Here is a 24,604-nt window from a genome sequence, read left to right as displayed (position 1 = left end):
GACTCTTTGCGACCCCATGAACTCTTTGCAACCCTCTTTGTAACCCGCCAGGCCACTCTGTCCATGGAATTCTCCAGGTAAGAATACTGAAGTGGGTTGCCATTTCCTTCTCCAAAAGAAGGCTGAGCGCTGAAGAATTAATGCTTTCAAACTGTGCTGGAGAAGACTCTTGAGAGTATCTTGGACTGCAAGATCAAATCAGTCAATCCTAAAGGAAATCAACCCTGAATATTCATTGGAAGGACTGATGCTGAAGTAGAAGCTCCAGTATTTTGGCCATATGATGCAAAGAACTGACTCACTGGAAAATATCCTGTTTCTGGGAATGATTGAAGGCATAAGGAGAAGAGGGTGGCAGAGGATGAGGTGGTTAGATAGCATCACTGACTCAATGAACATGAATTTGAGCAAACCCCGGGAGATGGTGGCAGACAGGGAAGTCTTGTGTGCTGCAGTCCATGGAGTCGCAAAGAGTTGGACACAACTTAGCAACTGAACAACAAATAGCTATTACCATTTGCCTTATGTTTTCAGGTACTCCTAAGTTGGGTGTCTATGTATTTAAAATTGAAATATTTTCTTCTTGGATTGGTCCCTGGAACATTATGTAGTATCCTTTATTTTCTCTTGTAATAGTCTTTATTTTAAAGTCTATTTCATCTGATACTAATATTGCTACTCAGCTTTCTTTTGATTTTCATTTGCTTGGAATACTTTCCTTTTTCCATCCCCTTTCTTTCCATTCTGTATGTGTCTCTAGGTCTCAGTGGGTCTCCTGTACACACCATATATACAGGTCTTATTTTTGTATCCATTCAGCCAGTCTGTGTCTTTTGATTGGAGTGTTTAATCTATTTACATTTAGGATACCTACCGATATGTATGTTCTTATTGCCACTTTGTTCATCATTTTGGTTTTGTAGGTCTTTTTTCTTTCCGTCCTCTTTTGTTCTCTTGCAATTTGATGACTATCTTGTGTTTGGATTGTTTTTTCTTTTTGTGTATGTGTATCTATTGTAGATACTTGATTTGAAGTTATCATGAGGTTTTGATATAGCAGTCTATATATGTACAAGATTGTATTAAGTTGCTATTCTCTTAATTTCAAATGTATTTCTAATATCCTACATTTGTACTCTCTTCTCATTTTTGCTTGTTTTGATGTTGTATTTGTGTGTGAATTATTTCCTGCCTTTATTATATGTCTGCCTTTACCAGTGAGCTTATTCATGCATTATTTTCTTGTTTCTTAGTTGTAGCCTTCTCTTTTCTGCATAGAAATATTCCTTTAGAATTTTTGTGAAGCTGGTTTGGTGGTGCTGAATTCTCTTAGTCTTTCCTTCTCTCTGAAACATCTGATTCCTTCATTAAATCTGAGTAAGAATCTTATTAGGTACAATATTCTTGGTTGTACATTTTTCCTTTTCATCACCAAATATATAATGCCGCTACCTTGCAGTACATGAACCAAGAACTTTCAGATGTACAAGCTGGATTTTATAAAGGCAGAGGAACCAGAGATCAAATCACCAGCATCTGTTGGATCATAGAAAAAGCAAGGGAATTCCAGAAAAACATCTACTTCTGCTTCATTGACTATGCTAAAGCCTTTTACTCTGTGGATCACAACAAACTGGAAAATTCTCAAACAGATGAGAATACCAGACCTGTATGCAGGTCAGGAAGCAACATTTAGAACCAAACATGAAGCAATGGACTGGTTCAAAATTGGGAAAGGAGTACTTCTAGGCTATATATTGTCACCCTGCTTATTTAACTTATATGTAGAGTACATCATGCAAAATCCTGGGCTGGATGAACCACATGCTGGAATCAAGATTGCCAGGGGAAATTTCAACAACCTCAGATATGTGGATGATACCATCCTAATGGCAGAAAGTGAAAAGGAACTAAAGAGCCTCTTGATGAAGGTGAAAGAGGAGAGTGAAAAAGCTGGCTTAAAACTCAGCATTCAAAAAACAAAGATCATGGCATCCTGTTCCATCACTTCATGGCAAATAGATAGGGAAAATATGAAAACAGTGGCAGATTTTGTTTTCTTGAGCTCCAAAATCACTGTGGATGGTGACTGCAGCAGCAAAATTAAAAGATGATTGCTCCTTGGAAGAAAACCTATGACAAATCTAGGTGGTGTATTAAAAAGCAGTGACATCACTTTGCTAACAAGGGTTCATATAGTCAAAGCTATTTTTTTCCAGTAGTCATGTGTGGATGTGAGAGTTGGACTGTAAAGAAGACTGAGTGCCAAAGAATTGATGCTTTTGAACTGAAAGAGTTAATTCTTAGGTAGGTTGCTAAGGAGTCCACGGCCCTCAAGGAGGAGAAAGGGGTCCAAGGCCCTCGAAGAGGAGAAAGGGGTTCAGGGCTCTTGAGCAAGAGAAAGGGCCAGACTTTTTTTCTTCTACATTGCTTGGACTTAATCGCATAAGGTGTTTTGTTTCTTATACTCTGAGTTGTTATGTGGTGGTGGTGGTTTAGTCACTAAGTCGTGTCCGACTCTTGTGACCCCAGGACTGTAGCCCGCCAGGCTCCTCTGTCCATGGGATTTTCCAGGCAAGAATACTGGAGTGGATTGCCATTTCCTTCTCCAGGGGATCTTTCCGACCCAGGAATCGAACCCAGGTCTCCTGCATTGCAGGCAGATTCTTTACCAACTGAGCTATGAGGGAAGCAACAATCTATTATGGCAACAATCTATTTCTTCTAAGACTAACTTTCTTTAAGCCCAGAGATAATTTTTCACAACAAAACAATTCACCTTGCTGAAGGGTATGTTTTTCCTTAAACTCTGTACTAATGATTATATAACAACAATGTATCTTGCTTTAGGACATGTTTCTCTTTCTTAACAAGAACCTTCTGACTAATCCTGTTATCTTATGTGGAAGTGGGTCTGGTAAGACCTTTCTATTGTTAGTTCTAATCCTGTTAATCTTAAAATGGATGCTGTGGGAGTGGGTCTGGTAAGACCTTTTTATTACTAGTAACCAACTGAAAAAGTATATGAGACCTTGATAAGACTATCATGGTGGGCACTCTCTGTACCCCTTCTGATGTCTGTGTCAGAAGCTTTCTCTGTCCCTTTTTCACTGTAATAAAACTTCTGCCACACAAAAGCTCTGAGTGATCAGGCCTCGTCTCTGGCCCCTAAAGGAAATCAAACCTGAATTTTCACTGAAAGGACTGATGCTGAAGATGAAGCTCCAATACCTTGGCCACCTGATGTGAAGAGCTGACTTATTGGAAAAGCCCCTGATACTGGGAAAGATTGAGGGCAGGAAATGAAGGAGGCGACAGAAGATGAGCTGAATGGATGGTATCTCCAATTCAGGGACATGAGTTGGAGGAAACCCTGGGAGATAGTGAAGGACAGGGAAACCTGCTGTGCTGAAGTCCATGGGGTTGCAAAGAACTGGACACAACTTAGCAACTGAACAGCAACAACCTTGTGGTGTGCAGAATTCTGCTGAAAAATCAGCTGATAACCTTATGGGATTTTCCTTGTGTATTATTTGTTGCTTTCCCCTTCTTGCTTTTAATATTTTTTCATTGTATTTAATTTTTGTCAATTTGATTAGTATGTGTCTTGGCATTTTCCTCCTTGGGTTTATCCTGTTTGGGACTCTCTGCACTTTGTGGACTTGAGTGGTTTTTCAGTGCTTAGATCTTTAAATTTTTGCTTAGGCCCTTTCTCTCTCTCTTCAACTTTTGGGACCCCTATAATGCAAGCATCCCAAACATTTAACATTGGGACTAATGTTGTGTTAATGTTGCCACAGAAGTTTCTTAAACTGTCCTCAGTTCTTTCATTCTTTTGTTTTATTCTGTTCTGTGGCAATAATTGCCACCATCTGTCTACACTTTTCACTTTCATGCATTGGAGAAGGAAATGGCAACCCACTCCAGTGTTCTTGCCTGGAGAATCCCAGGGGCAGAGGAGCCTGGTGGGCTTCCATCTATGGGGTCGCACAGAGTCGGCCACGACTGAAGCAACTTAGCAGCAGCAGCAGTCTTCAAGCTAACTTACCTGTTCTGTCTCATTTTCTATACTATTGATTCCTTTTAGTGTGTTTCATTTTAGTTATTGTATTCTTCAACTCTTTTGTTGTTGTTGTTGTTCTTTGTTTCTTTTAGCTCTTTGTTAAAGATTTCTTGTATCTTTTTGGTCTGTTCCTCAATTCTTTTTCTGAGATTTTGGGTCATCTTTACTATCATTACTGAGTTATTTTTTGGGTAGATTCTAGCCTATCTTCTCTTCACTTAATTGTTCTTTTGGAGTTCTATTAATATCTTCTTCCTTCGTCTGCAACATATTCCTCTGCTACATCATTTTATCTAACTTTCTGTGTTTGCAGTCTTCATTCCACCAAGTGCAGGATTGCAGTTACTATTCTGTTGTCTCCCCTCCGGTGTGTGAGATTGGTCTGAGAATCTTGTGCAGGCTTCCTGGTGGGAGGGACTGATTCCTGCTCACTGGTGGATAGAGCTGGGTCTTGTCCCTCCAGTGAACAGGGCTGTATTAGGGGTTTGTTTAGAGGTGACTCTTGCCTTGGGAAGCCTTTAGGCAGCCTGTCTCCTGATGAATGGGGCTGTGTTCCCACCCTATTGTTGCTGGCCTGAGACATCCCAAAGGCGATTGGATGGTCAATGTGGTGGCCTACAGGAGAGCTCACACCAATGAGTATTTCCTGGAACCTCTGCCACCAGTGTCCTTGTTTCCTCAGTGAGCCACAGCTGTCCTCTGTCTCCCCAGGAGACCCTGCAAGATGAGCATGTTGGTCTGGAGCAGGTTCCTATGAAGTTACTACTTCTTTCTTGGATCCTGGCATACATACATAAGACCCTGTGTGTGCTCTCCAAGAGTGGGGTTTCTGCTTCTCACAGTCCTATGGAGTTCCCCCAATCATGCCCCACTGTTCTTCAAAGTCATATGTTCTGGGGACTTCTTCTGAAACCAGACCCTCAGTCTGGGGAGCTTGATATGGGGTTCTGTCTCAATCTTGTGAGGCAGTCTCTGTAATATATTTTCCAGTTTGTGGGTTGCCCATCTGGGTGGTATGGGATTTTATTGTGAATGCATGCTTCATATTGTCTTGTTGTGGCTTCTTTGTTTTTGGATGTAGAGTATCTTTTTTGGTAGGTTCTAGTCATTTTTGTTGATGATTGTTCAGCAGTTAAGTATGATTTGGGTGTTTTCAAGAGAGGAGGCAAACTCATGGCCAAACTCTGGCATCCTGTTTCCAGCCTCCTAAGTATATTATTCTTTGATGCTAGTGTAAATGAGATTTGTTTCCTTAACTTCCTTTTTGGATGTCTTGTTATTAGTCTGTAGGAACGTATCTGATTTTGCATGTTTATTTTTGTGTTCTGCAGCATTCCTGGATTCATATGATTACTTTTATTAGTTTGATTGATCCAAAGGGTTTTTTGTGTGGAATCCTTTGGGTTTTTCTTTGGGTAAGATCATGCTATCTATGAATACAGACTGTTTCACTTCGTCCCTTATAATTTGGATATGTTTCATAATTGTCCTGGCTAAAACATCCATTCCTGTGTTGAATAGAAGTGGCAACAATGGGTATCCTTGTCTTGCTCTAGATTTTAAGAGAAAAGACTTTCAGTTTTTCAGTGTTAAGTATGATGTCAGCTGTGGACATTTCATATATGGCCTTTATTATGCTAAAGTACCTAGTTTGTGTACACAATTTGTTGAGTGTTTCTATTATTGAAGAGTGTTGAATTTTGTTACTCTTTCTGTGTTGAGATTATTATATGATTTTTATCTTTTATTTTAGTAATTAGTGTATTACATTTATTGATTTGCGTATACTGAACCATCCTTGCCTTCCAAGAATAAATCCCCTTGATCATGATCTGTGGTGCTTTAATTGTGCTATTGGATTTGGTTTGCTCAAGTATTTTGAGGAGTTTTGCATCTTTATTTATCAGGAATATTTGCATGTAGTTTTCTCATAGTGTCCTTATGTGGCTTTGATATCTGGCCTCCTAAATTCTGGCCTCCTAAAATGAATTTGGACATGTTCCCCTACCCTTCTATTTTTTGAAAAGTTTGAGAAAGATTGGTGTTAGTAGAATTTACTTGTGAAGCCATCTGGTCTTGGAAAGTAGCATAAGAATATCAGATCCTGTTTGCTTATGCCATCTTGAGAAATGGAACCATGTCTTACTGTTTGTTTAGCTACTTCTTTGTTTTCTGACCACACTAGAACATTATTAAATATTAAGGAAATTATTGAACAGAAAAATAAAACAATTTAATTTTCTTTATTTCAAATACAAAATCATTTCTGCTATCAAACTTTGAGACTGATTAAGGAGAAAATTAGGAGAAAGAAGTAATACTGTTATTTGCTTGATGTTCACATTATTAGGTAACTTAACATTAAAAATACTTTTTCTCCATTGCTGGAATTGAACATACACTTTTTGTAGAAGAATGGATTTGTTGATACTCAACCAGTTTGCAGTGCTCCTCTGGAAAAATTTTACCTTAAAGGTATGTAAAGGTATCCTTGGAAAATGTCCATAAATGCCCATGTGGTGCAGTTCGGATTTGGGGTGTGGGTGGGGGTGCATTTATACACATGCACACACTTGAAAAATCAATTCCAGAGCTGAAGGTAGCTCTTCCAAATGTGTGAAACTGCATTAATCAATAGTATAGTCTGACCTATAAGAAAACTGGTTAGGGGAGTTGGAGGGATGATATGAAACTTTAGCTGTTCCAGGGTGAAATTGGCAGAAACTTAATATAATAGAACTATCCGTTTGCTTTGAATGTGTACTCTTAAGTTAATTAACACAATCTTTTTGTTCCTCTTCTAGAGGAGGCGGTTCTTTAATTTAATATTGGAAGTCCTAACTGCATTGGCGTTTCCAATGATGCTTTTGCTCTTACGTGCTGTTATTCATATAACTGTTACTGGACCTTACAATTTTACTTCTCAATCCATCAGTACTCTGCCTTCATTCCTCCAAAATGATGAAACATGGGAATTGATTTATGTGCCTTCTAATATTGATGTGGTAAAAGAGATCACTGAGAATGTGAAGAGGAATCTAAACATCAGTATAAAAGGTTAGAAATTAAGGTTTTCTGTAAAGCTTATCATTAACATTTTTGATGGAGCTGAAACAGTGTAGAGAAAAGAATAAGAATAAAGTTGGACGAATCACACTGCCCAATTTTAACATTTCTCTCTGGCTGCTTTCAAAATATTTTCTGTCTTTATTTTTCAAAACTTTGCTTATGATGTGTCTGTGGATTTCTTTTGGCTTTTTTCTTTGGGGTTCACTGAGCATTTTGAATCTGTAAGTTGCACAAAGTTGGGGGACTTTACAATAATTATTTTTAAAATTGTTTTTCAACACAGCCGTCTTTCTCCTCCTCTAAGACTATGATGATACATTTTGTATTGTCCCACAGGTTGTTTAGGCTCTGTTCAACTTTTGTCTAATCTTTTTTTTTCCTCTCTTGTTCAGATTAGAAAATTTCTATCTTGAATGACTCCTTCCTGTATTATAACTATACAGGTATTGAGCCATCAAATGAATTGTTTTTTAAAGCACAAAGTGATCACCTCCTGATTTGTTTCTTTTAATTAAGTAACTTTTTTGGGATATAATGTACATTCCATACTTTCACCCATTTGAAGTGTATAATTCAGTGGCTTCAATATATTCACAGAGGTGTGCAACCACTGCCACAATTAATTTTAAAGCATTTTTATCACCAAAAATAAATTCCAAAATCTTTGGTCATGGCCCCAAAATTATCCATCCCTATCAAGATAAGAAAAAGAGTAATCTCCTTTTACCTCTACAGATTTGCCTATTATAAATCTTTTTTATAAATAAATGGTTTACATACAAACTTTTAATATAAACTGTTTACGTATAAACCTTTTATATCAACTTTATAAAATGCAATATGTGGTCTTTCATGACTCTCTTCTTATACTTAAAATGTTTTCAGGGTTTACCTATGTTGATGCATGCATCAGTTCTTTATTCCTTTTCATTGTCAGATAATATTCCATTGTATGGATACACTGCATTTAATTGGTACAATATATCTTTCATCAGTTGAAGGACATTTGGGTTGTTTCTGCCTTTTGGCTACTATAAATAATACTGCTGCAAACATCCATCTATAGGTTTTATGTAGACATATGTTTTCATTTCTGTTGGTTATATACCAAGAGCGGAATAAATGTGTCATATGTTTACTCTATTTTTAACTTTTCAAGGAAAAGCCAGACTGTTATCTAAAGTTGTTATACCATTTTACATTCTGATTAGCAGTGAATGAAGGTTCCACATCCTCTCCATCACTTGTTATCTTCTGTCTTTTTGACTATAGTCATCTCAGTGGATGTAATGTGATTTCATTGTGATTTCAATTTGCATTTCCCTCACCACTAATGAGTTATCTTTATATGTGCTTTATAATGATTATTTAAAATTTCAATAAAATTTTATAAATTTTTTTATAAAAATATTTTGAACCCCAAATATCCATTAAGTAGTTGTGATACCAGTATTTAAGAAACAGTGTTTTCAAATTTGCATACTTGGATAGAAGGTTTTTGTCCATGTAAACTAATATATTTTCTCTCAGAAGGGATTATCATATGTTTTTATTTAAGTGAACAATTTTACTTCTCTATAGTTCAAGGCTTTTCTTCAGAAATTGAGTTTGAGAAGTACATTAAGTATGACTATCAATCTCATAAAGTGCTGGCTGCCATTGTTTTTGACTGTGACTTCAAAAATACGCATGATCCATTGCCACTTCAGGTGAGAAAGTTGTATTTTGATTTTTCTAAATAAATAGTTTTCTGGTAATTAGATTTTTAGTTTCTATGATTTTAATGAATTTTGTATTATCTACTCCATTTTATCAGCGAAGAAACTAATTTTCCCAAGATCAAACTACTTGTATAAAATAAAGCAAGACTATGAATCCAGATTTGAGTAGCTTTAATGTCTGTGTTTGTAGCTTTTGAAGTATGCTAATAAGGGAAGAATTATATCTTTCATGAACAGGACTTCTGATTCATGGGACACTTGGACTACTCATACAATGCTTCTAGTTTTGCAAAAGGTAGTGAAACACAAGCATGGAAAGAGCCTTTTCTTTGAATGAGACATAGAATTTAAGTCCTTTCATAAATCTCTAGAGAAAACTCGAAGGCTTACCCACATTGATCCAGATACAGTTCAGTTTAGTTCAGTTGCTCGGTCATGTCCAACTCTTTGTGACCACATGAACCACAGCACTCCAGGCCTCCCTGTCCATCACCAACTCCCAGAGTCCACCCAAACCCATGTCCATCTAGTCAATGATGCCATCCAACCATCTCATCCTCTGTTGTCTGCTTCTCCTTCTGCCCTCAATCTCTCCCAGCATCAGCGTCTTTTCCAGTGAGTCAGCTCTTCGCATTAGGTGGCCAAAGTATTGGAGTTTCAGCTTCAACATCAGTCCCTCCAATGAACACCCAGGACTGATCTCCTTTAGGATGGACTGGTTGGATCTCCTTGCAGTCCAAGGGACTCTCAAGAGTCTTCTCCAACACCACAGTTCAAAAGCATCAATTCTTCGGTGCTCAGCTTTCTTTGCAGTCCAACTCTCACATCATACATGACCACTGGAAAAACCATAACTTTGGCTAGACGAACCTCTGTTGACAAAGTAATGTCTCTGCTTTTTAATATGCTGTCTAGATTGGTCATAACTTTCCTTCCAAGGAGTAAGCATCTTTTAATTTCATTGCTGCAATCACCATCCAGATTAGATTATAGCATAACCCAAGAGAAGGAAAGAAAAAGATTGTGCTTTGAACTTGGTGCCTCCTTAGCAAATCTTATAAACATTGTATCCTGGTAGTGATGAAAATAAAGGGCAATCTATAACACCTCCTGCTGCTGCTGCTAAGTTGCTTCAGTCGTGTCTGACTCTGTGCAACCCCATAGATGGCAGCCCACCAGGCTCCCCTGTCCCTGGGATCCTCCAGGCAAGAACACTGGAGTGGGTTGCCATTTACTTCTCCAATACATGAAAGTGAAAGTGAAGTCGCTCAGTCGTGTCCGACTCTTAGCGACCCCATGGACTGCAGCCTACCAGGCTCCTCCGTCCATGGGATTTTCCAGGCAAAAGAGTACTGGAGTGGGGTGCTAGTGCCTTCTCCGATAACACCTCCACATGGAGCCAAATTCTGTATTTAGAAAACAGATGCTTGTCAGTAGAAGGCAAGATTAATAAAACCACTAGTAGGGCAGTACATTTTCTTTGTGTGTGTCCCATCCTTCCATGACCTTTCTTTTGTGCCAACTTCTATTTAGTAAGTCAAAATTATCCATATACTGATATAGGTTTATTCTCAACAATATACATTGGCTCAAAGTGTCTTCAGTGCTATTTTTAAGTTTCAGTCTTATTGCTGATTGACTGTGCTTGTGTCACCAAATGTTTGATCTAGGCTTATGACATCAGATTATATACTCAGGTGCTTGGTCTGTTTGTTTTTTGTTTGTTTGTTTGTTTTTTGTTCATTTGTTTTTTTTCTGGCTGTATTGAGATATAATTCACGTATAACACTGTTAAATTTAGGATATGAAATGTGATGATTTGAAATGTGTATATTGCAAAATGATTACCACAGTAAGGTTAGCTGATATATTCCTCACCTCACAGAATTACCAGTTTTGTGTATGGTGAGAATATTTAATGTTGTGGTCCTTTAATGGACCGGAACCTGGGGGTACAGAGTCGACTGATAAGAAAGTGAAAGAAGGAAGAAAAGAGACTGATATTCCCTGGTTTACACAGTATGCCAATATAACTCTAGGACAAAGAGCTAGCACCATCTACGTAGGCTCAGGGCACCCTCTCAAAAAGGTCTTGAAAGCCCGGGCAAGTAAGTAGACACGGTGGACACCTGTGCTCCGTGGAAGCAGCCTGAAAGGGAGAGGGGGAGAGAGAGAGAGAACGAAATGAGGAAAGACACGGGGACCAGTGTTCTGATGGAACAAAGGCGTTTATTCAACATATTGTGGGCATATATATACTCTCTTACAAGATAGCCTTTTTAGCAGAGACAGGGATAAAAAAATCTTACAAATTATTCAGGAAACTTGAGGCTAGAATCATTTTCAAGGGAGGGGATTGTAAAAGTTACTTTCCATATCAGAAGGGAAGAGAGTTGTAATTGGCTGCTTTTCACCATATGGAGAAGCTACTTTCCATAGGAACGAGATGCATAAATTCCTATTATTCCCGAACCGGGTGCAGTTCCTCAAACACCTGCATTCAGGTGCTAATGAGGAACAAAGGATTTATGCAAGACCGAAAACAGCATATGGGAAGCCTTCTGTTAAATGCTACCTTACAATTTAAGATGACTTAAGTTCTGGGGATCTAATGTATTACATTCTGCTTGGTCTATTTTGATGATTTTTCTAAAACCTTTTGATCTCTATTGATGATTTCATGTATAGCTTAGACCATCTAATATCTACCAGCTTTCCCACATCTTAGGTGACTTTCTCTTTTTAAATTTTATTTATTATTACTATTTTGACTATGCTGAGTCTTCATTATGCCAGGCAGGCTCTTCCTTGCATTGCAAAGGCTTCTCTAGTTGTGGTATGTAGCCTGCGGGCTTAGTTGCCCTGCAGCGTATAGGATCTTAGTTCCCTGACCAGGGATCAAACCCACATTCCCTGCATTGGAAGGTGGATTCTTTACCACTGGACCACCAGGGAAGTCCCTTATGTGACTTTCTTGACAAATCTTTTGTTCATCTACAAAGATCCAAAAGGGTCAAACTAAATCTCAGATATGATCATGTCACTGTCCTGATGAAAATACTTTGGTGACTTCCGATGTCCAGAGTCCTTTGCACAAATATATGGCTATCAATATCCTAGTACTTGGCTATCTCTGATATTCCTTACCAAACTTTTTATGTTCCAGCAGTACTTAACTTCCAGAAATTACCTGGAAACACTGTGTTGCTTTTTGTTTCTGGGTCTTTGGTCACATTTTCTCTGCTGTACAAATGCTACTGTGAATTCCCATTCAAACTCCCATTCAGCTTCCACACCTATCCCTTTCTTTTCTGTCTTCATCACAACCTGTGCATATTCTGTTAGTCAGAATCCATATGGGAACAGACACTACTGAAGGCATTTCAACAAAAGGGTATTTATATAAGGAAATATTTACACAGTCACATTCTAGATTTTAGTCACCCTTGACAAACACTTCAGAGGATCTAGCTTACCTGTTTATATGAACCATACCCTTCTTGAGCCTTCAGTTATCAGGTCATAGTTGCTGCAAATGGTCTTAACTGTTTTCTGTGGAAAAGTAAGCACCAAGAGGTGCCCCCATGTACCTCACTGTTTTCATTATGTAACAGTAACCTTAATCATGATTAATTGCTTCCTCTCATATCGTAATTTGTTTATTTTCCAGTGTACCAGTGTGAGTAGCTCAGTAATACTAGGTGATACATACAGCTAATCATACAGCTATTTGGTGGAAGCTTTACTGTATCTCCTCTTGAAAGTTTGCTACCCCAGGAAACAAGGCCTTTAATGCAGCAGAACTTGAGCTTGTAAGGATGGGATGTATAAATTTCACAAGTAGGTCTCTGGAATTTATTAGAAGGGCCAGTTCTACTTCCAAGCCTTGGTTCCCCTATGCTTATTTATGTTTTACTGAGAACATAGAGCCATATACCAATTCTTGTTAAATAGGCCACATCCTATAGAACAGTGTCCCACATTAACAGAGTGTTATCCTTATCTGAAATTTAACAGGCATTTTCAGTTTCTTCTCTCAGGTCTGCTGCTTCTGAGTCATAATGGCATATGGTAAGAACTATAGATCCAGTGGTTCAGGTGCCCATTATTGTGTCTCCTTAACTATAAAATAGGTCCCCTGCTGGAGGCATATTGTGTGTCTTTACCCCTATTGCAGACCCATTTCTTTTTCTGGACTCCACTGAAAATTTTTACATCATAAATAGATCTTACCAGTTCTCTCAAATGTGGTATATGCCATCACCAAAATTTTGGAAAAGAGGCTCATCAAAAAAGAGGCCGACTTCTTTTTGCAGTTACCACCAGACATTTACTAATTCACCTAATTGGAGGAGCTACACTCGCATTAATAAGCATCAGCATACCACTCCTTGAGTGGTAAGGAGTACAGTGTACAGCAAAACGACTCTTTGAGGATATATCCTGGCATACCTCAGAGACCATTGGACCCATAAAAACCTCACCAGTTAGCAAGGTCCTGAATCTTTATAGGCTTTATCTCTCAACCTGTGGTAAGCAGATGTCTTACTAGGGCATTTAGAATGCTTGTCACTTCCTGTTTATCAGGTCTAAATGCAAATGAAAATTCACAGGACTTAAAATATATAGAACCGTTTTGTAAAATAATAACAAAGTTGGAAGACTTATATAAAACATATAAAACTACAGTAATCATTGAAGTGTATTACTGGCGTATGATCAGCAAATGTATCCATGACACAGAACAGAAAGCCCAGAAGTAACCTTTCTTTAATATAGTCATTTGGGACTTCATTGTGGTTTAGTGGCTAGGACTCTGTGATCCCAATGCAAGGGCCTGGGTTCAATCCTTGGTCATGGAACTGGGTTGCACATGTCACAACTAAGAGATCACATGCTGCAACTTAAGATCCTCCATGCAGAAGCTAAAGATTCCTCATGCCACAGCTAAAGATTCCTCATTTCACTAAAAGATCCTGCATGCCACAACTGAAGGATAACACATACCACGACAAAGATCAAAGATACCACATGCCACAACTAGAGCTGGTGCAGCCAAATTAATTAATTAATTAATATTTAAAAATAGAAATACAAAGGCACCAAAGAAATCTTATGGGGAAAGAAAGATGTTTTCAATAAATAGTGCTGTAATGATTGGATATATATATGGAAAAAATGAACCTTGAACTGACCTCATACAACACACAAAAAATTAGCTCATGAATTTTAGATTTAAATGTCAAAGCTAAACCCAATGCTTTTAGAGTGAAGCAAAGACAAGTATCATCTTTACTTGGGAGTAGCAAAAGTTTTTCAGATCACAGAAAGCGATAACCATTGAAGAAAAAATTAATAGATTAACTTTTATCAAACTTTTAGAAACTTATCATCAAAAGACACTGTTGACTTCTGGTCTGGACAAGATGGTGGGGACGCATTTCTCTCTGTCATTCCTCACTAAGCACAGCTGGATGTAATGCAAAGGCAAAGCAAAACTCTGAAAAGTGATTAGAATGCTGCAAGTTGTTTTAAGACCTCATGCCTAGAGGAGCAGCACAAGGGCACACATCTTAATGTATCACATGCAACAGATGACAGCCAAGACCCAGCATTATCTGACCTCCAACCTATCAATAGAAGGCAGCAAGTAGGCTCACGCCACTCCACATCAAATGGAAGCATTTCTAACATTAGACAGCAATGTCTATGGGCCAGAGACTCTCTTTTCCTGTTCAGATACATGAGGGCAGTCAAGGAACAGTGGTAGGGAAACTCCACTACAAGAAGTCCCACATTCAGGAAGAATTGTCTGTCCCATACAGGCAGGTCCCTGCCACATGTGCCCAACCAGGAAAACCTCTTCCTTCTTGAGAGCTGAATATCCTGTCTTACATAGGGAGCCCCCAGAGCAAAACAGGCAGAATGAGCATGAGGAACTCAGCCACAGAAGAGGTCTAGCCTGGGAAGGTCTTTATGCCTTGTGCATCCTCTACCCCTAGAAAGAAAACTAGTGTTCCTTTAGGCAGCAGTAGCAGGAACCAGTGTGAGCCCCAATGGAACCACATAAACTGTGAGACCAAAATTAATACTTAAAGGGCTCTGGAAATAAAATTGTCATTGAAATTAAGCCAGTGCTGCATAAAATAGGCTGACTAATGTACCAAAGTATTTAAATAAGATCCGGAGTCTCTTAAAATAATAAACAAAATTAACAAAATAAAATGGAAAATCATCTGTCAAACCAAGAACCAATTTACTGATATGAGAACTAAGATGAATTAGAGGTGAGAATTATCTGAGAAAGATTTTAAAGCAACCATCATAAAACATGTTTCAACAGCAATTAAAAACTGTTTTGAAACAAATGAAAATATAGGAAATATAAGCAGAGAAATAAAAGTTATAAACAAGAAGTTATAAACTTTAAATTCAATAACAAATAACAACCTAGTGGGAAAAAGTTGGCTTAAAGCTCAACATTCAGAAAACTAAGATCATGGCATCTGGTCCCATCACTTCATGGTAAATAGATGGGGAAACAGTGGAAACAGTGCCAGACTTTATTTTGGAGGGCTCCAAAATCACTGCAGATGGTGATTGCAGCCATAAAATTAAGAGATTCTTACTCCTTGGAAGAAAAGTTATGACCAACCTAGACAGCATATTAAAAAGTAGAGACATTACTTTGACAACAAAGGACCATCTAGTCAAGGCTATGGTTTTTCCAGTAGTCATGTATGGATGTGAGAGTTGGATGGTGAAGAAAGCTGAGCGCCGAAGAATTGATGCTTTTGAACTGTGGTGTTGGAGAAGACTCTTGCGAGTCCCTTGGACTGCAAGGAGATTCAACCAGTCCATCCTAAAGGAAATCAGTTCTGAATATTCACTGGAAGGACTGATGTTGAAGCTGAAACTCCAATACTTTGGCCATCTGATGCGAAGAGATGAATCATTTGAAAAGACCCTGATGCTGGGAGAGATAAAGGGCAGGAGGAGAAGGGGACAACAGAGGATGAGATGGTTGGATGGCATCATCGGCTCGATGGACATGGGTTTGGGTGGACTCCGGGAGTTGGTGATGGACAGGGAAGCCTGGCGTGCTGCAGCCCATGGGGTCACAAAGAGTCGATCACTACTGAGAGACTGAACTGAACTGAACTGGGATGGGCTTAATAATAGAGGAGAGGATATAACACTGAGGAATAAATTTATCCAAGGAGGTGCAAAGAATGTGCACTGAAAACTACAAAACATTGATGAAAGAAACTAAAGAAGACCAAAATAAATGGAAAGACAGCCCAAGTTCATGGGTGTGCACATGCGTGCTAAACTGCTTCAGTCATGTCTGATTCTTTGCGACGCTATGGACCATAGCCCACTAGGCTCCTCTGTCCATGGAGTTCTCCAGGCAAGAATACTGGAGTGGGTTGCTGTGCCCTCCTCCAGGGGATCTTCCCAACCCAGGGATCAAACCTGCATCTCTCATGTCTCCTGCATTGTCCAGCAGGTTCTTTATCACTAGCGACATCTGGGAAGCCGTAAGTTCATGGGTAGGAAGACCTAATTTGTTAAGATATCATACTACCAATAGCTACCTAGATCCATCACAATCCTTTTCAAAATTCCAATGCCCTTTTTTATTGAAATATTTTTATTTACAATAATAGTTTTAGGTATACAACATGGAGTTTCAAAATTTGTATAGATTATACACCATTTAAAGTTATAAAATTTGTTTATATTCCCTGTACTGTACAATATGTCCTTGTAGCTCATTATTTTAAAACTAATAGTTTGTATTCCTTAATCCCTACCCCTATATGCCCCTCCCTCTTTCCCTCTCTCCCACTGATAACTATTAGTTTGTTCTCTGTATCTGTGAGTGTCTGCTTTGTTATAATCATTCGTTTTGTTTTTAGATCCCACAGTTAAGTAATAGCAAGCCGTCTTTCTCTGTCTTTTCTCTAAGCAACGTGTCCACCTATGATGTTGCAAATGGCAAATTTTCATTCTTTTGTGGCTTAGTAATATTCCCATGTATGATATCTTCTTTATCCATTTGTGGATAGACACTTTATCCAACTGTGGATAGACACTAATGTTGCTTCCACATTGGCTATTGTAAATAATACGGCTGTGAACACTAGGATGCATGTATATTTTTAAAATGAGTATTTTGCTCTTTGAAAAATACTCAGGAATAGAACTGCTGGATCATATGGTAGCCATATTTTAATTTTTTAAGGAACCTCCATACTGTTTTCCACAGTGGTGTTGGTGGTGTTCAGTCACTCAGTCCTGTTCAGCTCTTTACAGTTCCATAGACTGCAGTGTGCCAGACTTCCCTGTCCTTCACTATCTCCCAGAGTTTGTTCTAACTCATGTCCACTGAGTCAGTGATGCCATCCAAACATCTCATTCTCTGTCACCCTCTTCTCCTCCCTCAGTCTTTCCCAGGAACAGGATCTTTTCCAATGAGTCGGCTCTTCACATCACATGACCAAAGTATTGGAGCTTCAGCTTCAGCATCAGTCCTTCCAGTGAATATTCAGGGTTGATTTCCTTTAGGATTGGCTGGTTTGATCTTCTTGCTGTCCAACAGACTTTTGAGAGTCTTCTCCAACACCACAGTTCAAAAGCATCAATTCTTCGGCACTCAGCTTTCTTTATGGTCCAGCTCTCACATCCATACATGACTACAGGAAATACCATAGCTTTGACTCTGCAGAACTTTGTCGGCAAAGTGATGTCTCTGCTTTTTAATATGGAGTATAGGTTTGTCACAGCTTTATGTCCAAGGAGCAAGTATCTTTTAATTTCTTGGCTGCAGTTACCATCTACAGTGAAATTGGAGCCCAAGAAAATAAAGTCTGTCACCATTTCCATTGTTTTTCCCTATTTGTCATGAATGATGGTACCAGATGCCATGATCTTAGTTTTTTGAATGTTGAGTTTTAAGCCAATTTTCAGCTTTTTAATCTCAACTGATGTAGAAAAAGTTTCGAGAAAATTCAGCACCCATTTATAATAGATGAACTCTGTTGTAGTCATACTATGGAATATTACTCTATTTCTGCATGCTCAGTCATGTCTGATTCCTTGTGACCCTGTGGACTATAGCCTGCCAGGCTTCTCTATCCATGGGATTCTCCAGGCAGAATGCTGTAGTGAATTTGACCCAGGGATCGAACCCAAATCTCCTGCAGCTCCTGAATTGGCAGGTGTATTCTTTACCACTGAGCATCAGGAAGCCCCCTATAGAATACTGCTTAGTGATAAAAAGGAATTAACTACTGAAAATAGCAATTGCATTAATGAATTTCAAAACATATGGAGTAAGAGAAGCCTTCTATGAAAGAGTACAATACTATATTTCATTACATTTATATGAAATTTTATAACAGACAGGATTAATCTATAGTGAAATTTAAAAAATTATATCTCTGACTGTGGTCAGGATCAACGGAGAAAGGGCATTACGAAAACTTTCTGGAATGAGGGTAGTGTTTATCTTGATAGTAGTTGAGTTAGAATAGCTATGCATTTGTTAAAACTTACATAGTTAAGGAAATGTACAGTTAAGATTTGTACATTTTGTTGTGTGTAAATTTTACCTCAAATAAAAACTATAGGCAAATATTAAACTCTAGTAAATGGTGAACTATTTGGTGAAAGTGTGCTGAAGTCTAACTTTCTTTGCAGTGCATCCAAAACTTAAGTATATTGATAAAGTATATAAATATTACATATATAAAAGTTTATATAGATACATATATTTAAGCTTACATGATATATAATATAAATTATATATGCACACCCAATTTTGCCTTTTTTATGAAAAAGGTAGCATACTTGTCAGTAAATTATTTTCTTTTTAAACCATAAATCCATTCTTCTACTTAGCTTTTTGATGCTACAGCCACATTTCCACTGTTTCAGCCAGCTATGGGACTCAACTAATGAAGGGCACCAGAGGCAGACTAAAAGCAAGACTTGGAGAAAAAGAAGTAATTTGAACTTTTCTGTTGGCTTTCTGGCTGCCTGTAGTTGCTGTGAATGACATCCCAGCAATATCTCTTTTTTACTGTCAGTAGCATTTTCTTTCTCATAGCGGCAGACAAATGCAGTTTGAAGATTGCTCAATGCTTTTCAATGTCAGCCTTATCACACCCTCTCAAAGATATCCAGCACTAGGCAACTGGAGCTCCTTTTCAGAAGTCAAGGTCCCCATCCAGAGTCCCCTCTTCAAGCTCTGTAACCTAGTACTCGCTGAATTGTGCCCCTCCTCAGAGGCTTGATTTTTCATCCCCACATGACCTCTCATTTAAGCTTACTATTTTTAATAATTGCAAACCCTCGTTTTTGTTTCCTTAGTCCTAGGGCCAATGACTGCTTCCTGCTGTCTCTGTCTGATACCTTAGGGTTCTCCTATCGATTAGGTTATCTAATATAGATAGTATAACCTATCCATTAGGTTATCTAGTTTCTATTTTCTGACTATACCTTGAGCAGATACAGAACTCTGTATTGTGTAATTTGTGCAGTCTTTTATGTATGAGCAGTTAGGTTGATTCCAATATGCTGTATTCCCACCACAAATAATGTCACAACAAACAACTTTGTGTATGTGGTTTTTTCCCATACTGTTTGAGGTTTATATTCCAAGTCTGTTGTTGAAAGTATGATTGCTGAATTAAACAATGCATGCATATATACTTTTGTGGAACAGTGTCAGATTCTCCATTATTATTGTGCCATTTTTCTTTTTTTTTTATTTTTTTTATTTTTTTTTTTATAAATTTATTTATTTTACTTGGGGGCTAATTACTTTACAATATTGTGCCATTTTTCATACTATAAGCAATGTATTAAAGTATCTGTTTGCTGCCTTGCCAACACAGTATGTTGTTAACACAGTATGTTTTGACTTTTCCAGTGTGACGGGTAAGAAAGATATCAATGTAGTTTTAATTTGTATTTATTCCATTATGTGACACTGAGAAGCTTTTTATATATTTGTGGGCCATGGGTATATCTTCTTTTTGTGAACTGTCTGCATTGGGAGAGGACTCAAAATACAGATATGATTGGATTATATTTGCTGTGCTTGGAGTCACTGTCACTTGCAGGCATTCAGAATCACTTTCATATCAGATGAGTCTCAATTTCAAATCACATGGTTTCCTATGTAGATTTAACTTTGCTTTATTTTCTAATATTTGCTTTTCAGTTTAGTTTGGTTTTAAACATAGCTTGTTTTCTGCTGCTACTTCTAGGTAAAATATCATCTGCGTTTTGCTGCCATACAGAGGACTATCATATGGCCAGACGAGACAGGCTGGAAAACAACCTTACTTTTTCCTAATACGCCCTCTGTAGGACCCAGGAATCCAGGTCATCATGATGGAGGAGGTCCTGGTAAGCAGATCCTTACACATATGCATACTTAAGTTTTATTACATTTGCATAATAATATATATGTTACTTATGTTGTATATATATATGTGTGTATGTGTATATGTGTATGTATACATATATGTATATATACAAGTATATGAAATAAATCACTTTATTCTTAACTTGTAATTTTTAAATTAAATGTATATTATGTAAAACCTACTAAATCTTATACATTTGGTAAACTAACATATATATGTAGAGAGAGAGAATATATAATATATGTATATATATTATGCTTTGTTGTTATTTAATCACTAATTCATGTCAGAATCTTTTATGACCCTGTGGACAGTAGCCTGCAAGGCTCCTCTGTCCAGGGGACTTCCCAGGCAAGAATACTGGAGTAGGTTGCCATTTCCTTCTCCAGAGGAACTTCCCAACCCAGGAATCGAACCCATGTCTCCTTTGGCAGGTGGATTCTTTATCACTAAGCCACAGGGAAACTGTTTCAATTCTTATACCAATAAACTTATCTTTATTTAGTTGTGGTTTAGTGGTCTGCTTTCCAAATACATATATTTTAATTTGTTAATATTGTTTGAATATTCATGTCTATGTATAATTCTATTGATTTGATCTAAAACTTTAAAAATTGTGATGATAATTTTTAATTCAAATTTTTATATTGCATATTTTCTTGAAAAGCCCTTAATGTGTAATATGAGTTTACCAACTATATCTGAGATTTTTATGCAAAGTGAAAGTGAAAGTCGCTCTGTCATGTCCAACTCTTTGTGACCCCATGGACTATACAGTCCATAGAATTCTCCAGGCCAGAATTCTGAAGTGGCTACCTGTTTCCTTCTCCAGGGGATCTTCCCAACTCAAGAATCAAACCCAAGTCTTCCACATTGCAGGCAGATTCTATACCAGCTGAGCTACCAGGGAAACCCAAGAATAACCAGGGTCTCCTGCATTGCAGGTGGATTCTTTACCAGCTGAGCTACCAGGGAAGCCCTTGAGCTTTTTATATTTAGCAAATATTCAGTAGAAGAAAAAAACCTGTGCACATTTTAGCATTAGCAACCAAAATTGGAAACATCATAACCAGTAAGAGAATAGATGAACATATTAGACAATCATTAAAAATAATCTTTATGTAGTCTGTTGAGAAAGAAGTTAAGCTGAGTCTACAAGTAACTATATGAATTAGCTGCTAACTGCTAAGTCGCTTCAGTCGTGTCCGACTCTGCGCGACCCCATAGATGGCAGCCCACCAGGCTCTGCCGTCCCTGGGATTCTCCAGGCAAGAACACTGGAGTGGGTTGCCATTTCCTTCTCCAGTGCATGAAAGTGAAAAGTGAAAGTGAAGTCGCTCAGTCGTGTCCGACTCTTAGCGACCCCATGGACTGCAGCCTACCAGGCTCCTCCGTCCATGGGATTTTCCAGGCAAGAGTACTGGAGTGGGGTGCCATTGCCTTCTCCGATGAATTAGCTAGATGGAGATAAATGAGTACTATTCCATACAGTCTGGAGAAGGCAATGGCACCCCGCTCCAGTACTCTTGCCTGGAAAATCCCATGGACGGAGGAGCCTGGTAGGCTGCAGTCCATGGGGTCGCTAAGAGTCGGACACGACTGAGCGACTTCACTTTCACTTTTCACTTTCATGCATTGGAGAACGAAATGGCAACCCACTCCGGTGTTCTTGCCTGGATAATCCCAGGGACGGCGGACCCTGGTGGGCTGCCGTCTATGGGGTCACACAGAGTCGGACACGACTGACGCGACTCAGCAGCAGCAGCAGCAGTTCCACACAGTGCAAGTAAGATCATGAACACATCAAGATAGGATGCCACATTCAGGGGACTACATGGCATTTTGTTTGTTTTCTTTTTTATAGCTAGAATAGAGAATTACACAGGAGGCTATTAAAGGTGAAGCTAGGAGATCCAACCAGTCCATCCTAAAGGAGATCAGTCCTGGGTGTTCATTGGAAGGACTGATGTTGAAGCTGAAACTCCAATACTTTGGCCACCTCATGCAAAGAGTTGACTCATTGGAAAAGACCCTAATGCTGGGTAGGATTGGGGGCAGGAGGAGAAGGCGATGACAGAGGATGAGATGGTTGGATGGCATAGCCGACTCGATGGACATAGACTTGGGTAGACTCCGGGAGTTGGTGATAGACAGGGAGGCCTGGCGTGCTGCAATTCATAGGGTCGCAAAGAGTCAGACACGACTGAGCGACTGAACTGAACTGAACTGAAGAGGTAAATAGATCATTAAATACCTAATGTGTAAAGTGAAGGAATACGAAATCTCTTCCTGGAAGTTATGAGAGACAAAATCATAGCAATATTGATTATGAATAGGAGAAATGATATGGTAGTGGATGCATCTCTTCTAGTAATGACACTCTCCAAGTAATGGCACTCATGTTCATCTTTGGTATTTGTTTAGATCTGAACACAAACTTTTGTTTCTATTGATGAATAAAGAAGACTGTGACCTATATTTAACAATTTATATAATTGATTGCAGTGTTTCAGAGAATGACTCTTTTATTGCGTTGGACATCTGAATTTTGTTTTGTTATTTCATTTCTTGATTTTGAGTGTTATATTACTTGACAGCAAGGGCAGTATGCCCTTGGGTTTCCTTAATACCATATTATTAGTGAGAAAATGTTATGAAAAGAAAGGTGGATGAAGCATGTTTGGTAACATTTAAATTAAGGAATAGTAAAGAAAAGAAGACAAAGATACAGAGATTAAGAAGGATTGACAAGTAGGTGAGTAGAAAATTAAGACAGCTACTGCTTCGTGCTAATTCACTTCAGTTATATCTGACTCTTTGGGACCGTATGGACTGCAAACTATCAGGCTCCTCTGTCCATGGGATTCTCCAGGCAACAATTCTGGAGTGGGTTGCCATTTCCTGCTCTGGGGGATCTTCCCGACCCAGGGATCGAACCCAGGTCTCCTGCATTGTAGGCAGATGCTTTACCGTCTGAACCACCAGGGAAGTCCTTTTTTTTTTTTTAATTGAGGTGTATTTGATTTATAATGTTGTGCTAATTTCTGGTATATAGCAAAGTGAACTCAACATATTTAACATACATATACATTCTTTTTTTAAATATTATTTTCCATTATGACTTATCCCAGGAAATTGGATATAGTTCCTTGCGCTATGGATTCCCCTGGTGGCTCTGACAGTAAAGAGTCTGCCTGCAATGCAGGAGACCCAGGTTCAATCCCTGGGTCAGGAAGAACCCCTTGAAAAGGAAATGGCAACCCACTCCAGTACTATTGCCTGGAAAATCCCATGGGCGGAGGAGCCTGGAAGGCTGCAGTCCATGGGATCGCAAAGTCAGACACGACAGTGACTTCACCTTTTTCTTTCCTTGTGCTATACCATTGGACCTTATTGTTTATCCTTTCTTAATGTAATAATTTGCACCTAATAACCCCAGATTCCCAGTCCATCTCTCTCCCTCTCCTCCACCCACTTGGCAACCACAAATCTGGTTTCTAAGTTTGTGAATCTGTTTCTGTTTTGTAGATAGGTTCATTTGTGCCATATTTTATATTCCACACAGAAGTGATATATGGTATTTATCATCCTCTTTCTAACTTACTTCACTTAGTACGATAATCTCTAGTTGCATCTGTGGTGCTCCAAATGGCATTATTTATGGCTGTGTGGTATTCTACTGTATACATGTATGATATCTTGTATATCCCTTCATCTGTTGATGGACATGTTGGTTGTTTCCACATTTTGGCTATTGTGAACACTGCTGCTATGAATATAGGGATGCATGTATCATTTTGAATTACAGTTTTGTCCAGGTATATGCCCAGGAGTACTATTCTTTAGTTTTCTGGGGAACCTCCATACTGCTTTCCATAATAGCTATTTTGTAATAACTTTTAATGGAATATAACCTATAAAAATACTGAATCACTATGCTGTACACCTAAAACTAATATAATATAGTAAATCGAATATATGCCAATTCAAAAAGGAAATTTAAAAACAACAATCCCTCCACATGACAAAGTTTCAAATAACACAAAATTTATATAAATATTTATTTTAAAACTTGTAACTATTCAGAAGTTCTTTGTATATTCTAGATATATTTATTGCTGGTTCAGTTCAGTCGCTCAGTTGTGTCTGACTCTTTGCGACCCCATGAACCGCAGCATGCCAGGTCTCCCTGTCCATCACCAACTCCCTGAGTCCACCCAAACCCATGTGCATCGAGTCGGCGATGCCATCCAGCCATCTCATCCTCTGTCGTCCCCTTCTCCTCCTGACCTCAGTCTTTCCCAGCATTA

At 38.5% G+C, this 24,604-nt stretch overlaps 1 protein-coding gene across 9 annotated transcripts in view; it reads left to right on the top strand.

Annotated features, from left to right (window-relative positions):
- LOC145531643 (phospholipid-transporting ATPase ABCA3-like) overlaps positions 1–24,604 on the top strand; it is a 200,625-nt gene that overhangs the window by 9,867 nt on the left and 166,154 nt on the right. For 3 of the 9 annotated variants that reach the window (XR_014072619.1, XM_081554578.1, XM_081554577.1), the window contains exons 2-5: positions 6,414–6,538; positions 6,868–7,120; positions 8,714–8,841; positions 20,133–20,274. Coding sequence is in view for 3 of the 9 variants with exons in the window: in XM_081554578.1 (XP_081410704.1) it covers positions 6,479–6,538; positions 6,868–7,120; positions 8,714–8,841; positions 20,133–20,274 (583 nt within the window). In the remaining 6 variants the exon portion in view is untranslated. Of the gene's footprint in view, positions 1–6,413; positions 6,539–6,867; positions 7,121–8,713; positions 8,842–18,775; positions 18,864–20,132; positions 20,275–24,604 lie in introns of all 9 variants that reach the window. The other 6 variants (XR_014072620.1, XM_081554576.1, XM_081554581.1 and 3 more) reach the window with 6 other exon arrangements.

The sequence above is a fragment of the Giraffa tippelskirchi genome, chromosome 13, assembly GCF_054371585.1.
Source record: "Giraffa tippelskirchi isolate mGirTip1 chromosome 13, T2T-mGirTip1v1.2.pri, whole genome shotgun sequence".
Classification (NCBI taxonomy): Eukaryota; Metazoa; Chordata; class Mammalia; order Artiodactyla; family Giraffidae; genus Giraffa; species Giraffa tippelskirchi.
Note: the sequence above shows the minus strand (reverse complement) of the source record. Positions and strands in the feature narration are given on the sequence as shown.